This window comes from Mizuhopecten yessoensis, unplaced genomic scaffold (assembly GCF_002113885.1).
Source record: "Mizuhopecten yessoensis strain PY_sf001 unplaced genomic scaffold, ASM211388v2 scaffold10771, whole genome shotgun sequence".
Taxonomy (NCBI): Eukaryota; Metazoa; Mollusca; class Bivalvia; order Pectinida; family Pectinidae; genus Mizuhopecten; species Mizuhopecten yessoensis.
In genome coordinates this window covers 2,092,534-2,100,564 of record NW_018408713.1, presented here as the reverse complement: position 1 = coordinate 2,100,564, position 8,031 = coordinate 2,092,534, and the positions used below count along the sequence as shown (strand labels likewise).

Here is an 8,031-nt window from a genome sequence, read left to right as displayed (position 1 = left end):
TATACACACCATATACAATATACATACAACATACAATATACACACCATATACAATATACACACAATATACAATATACACACCATATACAATATACACACAATACACAATATACACACCATATACAATATACATACCATATACAATATACACACAATACACAATATACACACCATATACAATATACACACCATATACAGTATACACACCATATACAATATACACACCATATACATTATACACACCATATACAGTATACATACCATATACAATATACATACCATATACATTATACACACCATATACAGTATACACACCATATACAATATACACACCATATACAATATACAAACCAGTGACAATAGACACACAATATACATTATATACATCTTTTTCAATATACATACCTTATATACATTTACACATACAATCCATACACACCATTATATACACAGAATACTTTAAATATTCTGTGTATATAATGGGGTGTATGCATTGTATGTGTAAATGTATATACGGTATGAATATTGAAAAAGATGTATATAATGTATATTGTGTGTCTATTGTCACAGGTGTGTATATTGTATATGGTGTGTATGCTGTATGTACTGGTGTGTATATTGTATATGGAATGTATACTGTTAATGGTGTGTATATTGTATATGCTGTGTATATTGTATATTGTGTGTTTAATGTATATGGTGTGTATATTGTATGTTGTATGTATATTGTATATGGTGTGTATAATGTATATGGTGTGTATAATGTATATACAATATACATACCATATACAATATACACACGATATACAATATACACGCCATATACAATATACATACCATATACAATATACATACCATTATATACGTCATCAATATACACACCATATACAGCATACGCACAATATACAATATACACACAATATACAATATACACACAACAATATACACACCATATACATTAAACACACAATATACAATATACACAGCATATACAATATACACACCATTAACAGTATACACACCATATATAATATACACACCATATACAATCTACACACCATATACAATATACACACCATTAACAGTATACAGACCATAGACAATATACACACCATATACAGCATACACACAATATACAATATACACACCATAGACATTAAACACACAATATACAATATACACAGCATATACAATATACACACCATATTCAATATACACACACTATACATTATACACACCATATACAAGATACACACCATATACAGCATACGCACAATATACAATATACACACAATATACAGTATACACATCATATACAGTATACACACCATAAATATTATAACCACCATATACATTATACACACCATATTATACGTCATCAATATACACACCATATACAGTACACACACCATATACAATATACATACAACATACAATATACACACCATATACAGTACACACACCATATACAATATACACACCAGTGACAATATACACACCAGTGACAATAGCCACACAATATACATTATATACATCTTTTTCAATATACATACCGTATATACATTTACACATACAATGCATACACACCATTATATACACAGAATATTTAAAGTATTCAGTATGTACAACATAACACATCTTGCTTAGAATATAAAGCATATACACCCTCTAATGCCATATTTGATGCATACATCATATGCATGTGTAGCATGGCTGCCTTACATTATCAGTTTATACACCAATACACGCCATACACAGACTTCATCTACGCTTGAGTGTTAAAGTCGATATGCTTCGTGTAGTACGACCTGCCTGGGCTGCCATATTTAAATGTACAGCTAAAAATAAGTCGTTTCACCTGGTTTCTTATATACCTGTACTGACTACCCATAGCCAGTCGGTGACAGCGTGTTGTGGGGATGTTCTCCAGTAAAGATGGCCGGTAACTCTTTAATCCATCGATACCACTTATAATGTCGTGGTAAATTGATCACCACTGAACCCCCACTACCGAGGATGATTTACAAGGTATTAAATTCCGATGAAATCGCAGAACTGCAGATTGAACTAAAGCGAGGTCTACCCGGAACAGCTAAGGTAATTTATAGATACAGATAATTATATATATATATATATGTGTGTATACTTTTATTTCAGTCACGGATTCTGTGAAATATACTATAAATGTTGGGAAACAAATCCTATTTTACCACAAAAGCAGAGAAATTCGTGTGTTTATAAAGCTTTGTTAGGTCTACAGTAGAAAATTTCAAACTTAAAAATAACCATTTTTAATAAAAATTGATAGATTTCACGAATGGTGTCATGTTTCATATTTTTAAGTAATAGTAACTTTTTGTATAAGTTGCAGTTTTAAATGATGATTCATGAAGTCAAGAAAATAATTAGCTATGTAAACTTTACGTTGTTTTCCTTCTGGCTAACAAGACTCTTGGCGTGTATATTGGTCAACTTGAATTTCTTTATTATCGCAACGAAAAGATACAGTCGTGATATTTTTAAACACGAGTGCATATCAGTGTAACGTGTAATCTACCTGCTCAGTGACTCAACACCTCATTTTATCAGAGGACACATGCATACATACGATTATTGTAATGAGTTCTACGTTCAGTTCACTTGTAGTGCACCGATGATCAGAGATTTAAATAAATATAAAAGAATTTTCGTTTGAAAGTAGCATCAAGCTGGTTGTAAGGTTCAAGTCGTTACTATGATAACGTGTCTTTAAAAACTTAAAAAGTGAAACCAAATTGAACTATTATACAAGTACTTGAAGAAGATCGTTACATTACACATTATCATACCTAATTGTGTTGGAGTGACCCCACTTATTTTTATTACGAGATATTTAAATCCTTCATCAACTAATTGTTACAAAGTACACTGTTATAGTTCATGAAATATACTTAATGGGGGTTGTTGCTATTTACACGTCACTCTTTGGAAAATCCTATATAATTAACTATGACATATGTCCCTTATTTTTCAACAGAATCTAAGACACATCGTGTTCGCTAAGAAGCTTTTTAATAAATCGGATGTTAGATTAAAGAACCAGTAATTAACCATTAATTAAGGAACAAAAACAAGTGTGTCCTTACCGAGATTACTTTTATTACATCTGGGTTCAGTTGAATCGACGACGCATCTGATTAATGAAATGGCGAGCATTTCAGGACCATATGTTAAGCTCTTAATTTGAGAGAGAACAAAATAAAAAATAACCCCGAACAAACAGAAAATGTTACTTGATCTTTGATTGCCGTCATGCAAAAACGAGCTTTCTAAAAATCTGTCGCGTGGAGTTTGTTGATCTTTTCTTGATTTAAACTATACATTAAACTATAGTTACAGAAGTAATCCGTTGGCAGATCAGAAAAGACAATTAACAAGAAAATACATAAACCGTAACAGTCACCTGAGTTGTAATACGACTGCTTTTTGTTTTAGCATGAGTGGAATGAGTGGAAGACAAGCGGCAAATGCCACTGATTCCGTTGCGTTCAAAACCCTGTGTATCTTGACTTGCAGCGAAAATGTAAATTTATGGTAATGCTGCATTTATTGACACGTGTGTAATTTATCTAAATGACCAACAGGGGCTTGTTAAATGATAGTATCTATATAAGCATTATACAGCCAACAGAAAATCTCACAGAAAAAGTACCGTGTACCTAGCCCATGTGGAAAGAAGATTTAACTATTGCGTGACTCAAGATCCGTGTTGTATAAAACCGTGATCATCCGGCTTAGCTGTTGTGTAACTTGCAGTTTCATAATGTCATAATGTCTTCGTTCCACGAATAAAACATGCGGATGTGACAGTCAATTTCATAGTAAAGTTGGACACCTGTTGTTTTTTTACAGTTGCACCTACGAACCACTAAATTATACATATGATAAAGTTGGACACCTGTTTTTTTACAGTTGCACCTACGAACCACTAAATTATACATATGATAAACTTGTCCTGTGGTTTATAACGTTGGTTGACGTCACAACCCTTATCTCCTGTCCTAACTTTCGAACTTCCGGGTTCCCGTATTTCCTAGCTTTTTTATTCTGAAGTTGATTAAAACGTCCTAAAAAGGGCCCCGAATGTGAATGCCTGATTTCCGTCGGTCATTTCCGTATCATCAGATTTTTGATAAAAAATGGACACAGAGATAACTGTATTCTTAACATAAAAAGACTACTTTTTATTCAACTTTGTCAGCATGTACAATGCTCAAAATTAGGCTTCGTTTTCACGAAAACATATATGATAGTATTCGTTGAAGTGACATTTCACGATATTTATTTCGCGAAATGAACAGTACCAGCTGTACTGTTGACTTTTTATTATGAAGTGGAAACACGACGAATTTATAGAATTCTACCGCACGTCTTAATCTTATAGATATATAGTTATTAGAGAATTCTACCGCACGTCTAAATCTTATAGATATATAGTTGTTATAGAATTCTACCTCACGTCTAAATCTTATAAATATATAGTTATTATATAACATTAGGCGCATGCTAAATAATACCGTCGATCCGTGAAAAGTGATCAGTGAATGGTAATAGCTGGGTGTGGTTCCGACATACTATGTTTAGACCTGGCGTCATACCTAATATGATCCCTGTCCCACTGCACTGCCGTGTTTCCTACATGTATATATACTAATTAATAACATTCCCTGAACTTTTCGGCTTGTGCACTTCCGTCAATGGTTCGAATCGCAGTCTGACCCCAAATAATACTTCATCTCCATTATGTATGAAAGTACCACAGGGTATACTTTAATTTAGTCTTGCAAAAAACTTTCGAATGCATAGTTTCATTTTTGGCAGTGGTACAGGGAAAGTAATAAAAAGAGTGTTTTTTCTTGTTTAGAGTAACTTCTCCTGTTAAGTTAGTCAAACATTTTCACTTGATTTGACGATGGGAAAAAGCCAGACTATAGCTATAGGACATGGACTGTCGTGCGAGTGTGACTGTGCACAGGTTAACGCGACCAACACAGGAACACAAGCTTTTTTTGTGTTTCGAATCATTAATCTAAATGTTTTTGAATTACCTGTTTCGTTTTTGAATCCTTGTTTTTGTGTGTGTTTGTTTGGTATGGTATAGAAGCGGTGAAGATAAAACAACACTGTTTTAGGAATAGTTTCATGTTTGGTGTACACCCGTTTTTTGCATGGCTAGATTGTTTTCTTTTCAGAAAACTGCATTTTCAACAACTATACGGATACATTTTCCTTGGGTATTTTTTCTCTCTCTTATAAAAGCGTGATAAGAAGATTGTATGTTGGTAAATTGGTTTAAAGCGATGAGATTGTGTAACATGGTACAGCGTATTTTGGAAAACTGTAATCAAAAGTCTGGCCGTTGCACGCAACAGTCTATTGTCGGGCAAATTGGCAAGTGTTTGTTTTGTGAGTGACGTACAATATAAAAGACGTTGCAGTATCTCGTTTCTCAATCATGTTTAATCAAATACGTTTTCAATGAAAAGCTGTGTACAAACTTGCGAATTGATAAATTTCTAGGTCAAGTAAACATTTCACGACCCGTTGTCCCCATCCCCCTTTCTAGGTCAAGTAATGTTTATATCCAGTTCATTTTAGCCATCTTCATATGATGTGTAGTTTCATGTAAGGGATTAAATTTGCCCGTGAAGCAGATTTACTTCATATAATCACAATGCATAGGTTAAATGCTGAATCACTAATAATTCCTTTGAATCATATCAAATATAACTTATGAAACATATAAGTTACACGTATAAGATATGAAAAAGTAGGATATTTCTACGGGTCGAGTTAAGGTCATATTTAAAGCGAGCATTTAGTTTCGTTTGTGTGCTTTAATCTGTCAATTTGAAACGATTTGCATAACGTCATGATATATTTTGTTTTGAAAGGTCATTAACTTCTTAAATGACATAAGCTGCTAAAAGGACGTTCAACCCTGTAAATCTCCCTCTCTGTATTGATTTTGGTCAGACTTATTCTTTCCAATGCATTATCTGCGACTAAAAGGTCCCCGTTACCTTTTTATCAAAGGGTCCCCATTATCCCCGTTACCTTGTTGTTACAGGGTCCCCGTTACCTTGTTGTTACAGGGTCCCCGTAACCTTCTTGTTACAGAGTCCCCGTAACCTTGTTGTTACAGGGTCCCCGTAACCTTCTTGTTACAGGGTCCCCGTAACCTTTATGTTATAGGGTCCCCGTTACCTTGTTGTTACAGGGTCCCCGTTACCTTGTTGTTACAGGGTCCCCGTTACCTTGTTGTTACAGGGTCCCCGTTACCTTGTTGTTACAGGGTCCCCGTAACCTTTTTGTCACAGGGTCCCCGTTATCCCCGTTACATTGTCGTTACATGTTCCCCGGTACCTTGTCGTTACAGGGTCCCCGTTACATTGTCGTTACAGGGTCCCCGTTACCTGTTGTTACAGGGTCACCGTTATATTGCTGTTACAGGGTCCCCGTAACCTTGTTATTACAGGTTCCCCGTTACCTGTTGTTGCAGGGTCCCCGTTACATTTTTGTTACAGGGTCCCCGTAACCTTTTTGTCCCAGGGTCCCCGTTATCCCTGTTACATTGTCGTTACATGGTCCCCGTTACATTGTTGTTACAGGGTCCCCGTAACCTTGTTATAATAGGGTCCCCGTTACATTGTTGTTACAGGGTCCCCGTTATATTGTTGTTACAGGGTCCCCGTTACACTGTTGTTACAGGTTCCCCGTTACACTGTTGTTATAGGGTCCCCGTTATCTTGTTGTTACAGGGTCCCCGTTACACTGTTGTTACAGGGTCCCCGTTATCTTGTTGTTATAGGGTCCCCGTTACATTGTTGTTACAGGGTCCCCGTAACCTTGTTATTACAGGGTCCCCGTTACACTGTTGTTACAGGGTCCCCGTTACCTGTTGTTACAGGGTCCCCGTTACATTGTCGTTACAGGGTCCCCGTTACATTGTTGTTACAGGGTCCCGTTACATTGTTGTTACAGGGTCCCCATTACATTGTTGTTACAGGGTCCCCGTTACCTTGTCGTGACAGGGTCCCCGTTACCTTGTTGTTACAGGGTCCCCGGTACTTGTCGTTACAGGTTCCCCGTTACAGGGTCCCCCGTTACCTTGTTGTTACAGGGTTCCCGTTACCTTGTCGTGACAGGGTCCCCCGTTACCTTGTCGTTACAGGTTCCTCGTTACCTTGTCGTTACATGTCCCCCGTTACATTGTTGTTACAGGATCCTCGTTACCTTGTCGTTACATGTCCCCCGTTACATTGTTATTACAGCGCCCCCGTTACCTTGTCGTTACAGGGTCCTCGTTACCTTGTCGTTACATGTCCCCCGTTACCTTGTTGTTATAGGGTCCCCGTTACCTTGTCGTTACAGGGTCCTCGTTACCTTGTCGTTACAGGTTCCCCGTTACATTGTTGTTACAGGGTCCCCGTTATATTGTTGTTATAGGGTCCCCGTTATATTGTTGTTACAGGGTCCCCGTTATATTGTTGTTACAGGGTCCCCGTTACCTTGTTGTTACAGGGTCCTCGTTACCTTGTCGTTACATGTCCCCCGTTACATTGTTATTACAGGGTCCCCGTTACCTTGTCGTTACAGGGTCCTCGTTACCTTGTCGTTACAGGTTCCCCGTTACATTGTTGTTACAGGGTCCCCGTTATATTGTTGTTATAGGGTCCCCGTTATATTGTTGTTACAGGGTCCCCGTTATATTGTTGTTACAGGGATCCCGTTACCTTGTTGGTACAGGGTCCCCGTTACCTTGTCGTGACAGGGTCCCCGTTACCTTGTTGTTACAGGGTCCTCGTTACCTTGTCGTTACATGTCCCCCGTTACATTGTTATTACAGGGTCCCCGTTACCTTGTCGTTACAGGGTCCTCGTTACCTTGTCGTTACAGGTTCCCCGTTACATTGTTGTTACAGGGTCCCCGTTATATTGTTGTTACAGGTTCCCCGGTACCTTGTTGTTACAGGGTCCCCGTTACATTGTT

The 8,031-nt window shown here is 37.1% G+C and overlaps 1 protein-coding gene across 1 annotated transcript in view; it reads left to right on the top strand.

Annotated features, from left to right (window-relative positions):
* Window positions 1-1,864: 1,864 nt before the first annotated feature.
* The window catches only part of LOC110462311 (glycine N-acyltransferase-like), a 29,041-nt gene continuing 22,874 nt past the window's right edge, over window positions 1,865-8,031 (top strand). Inside the window, exon 1 of the mRNA XM_021516232.1 lies at window positions 1,865-2,097. Coding sequence (XP_021371907.1) covers window positions 2,017-2,097 — 81 coding nt within the window. The 5' untranslated portion in view covers window positions 1,865-2,016. The remainder of the gene's footprint in view (window positions 2,098-8,031) is intronic.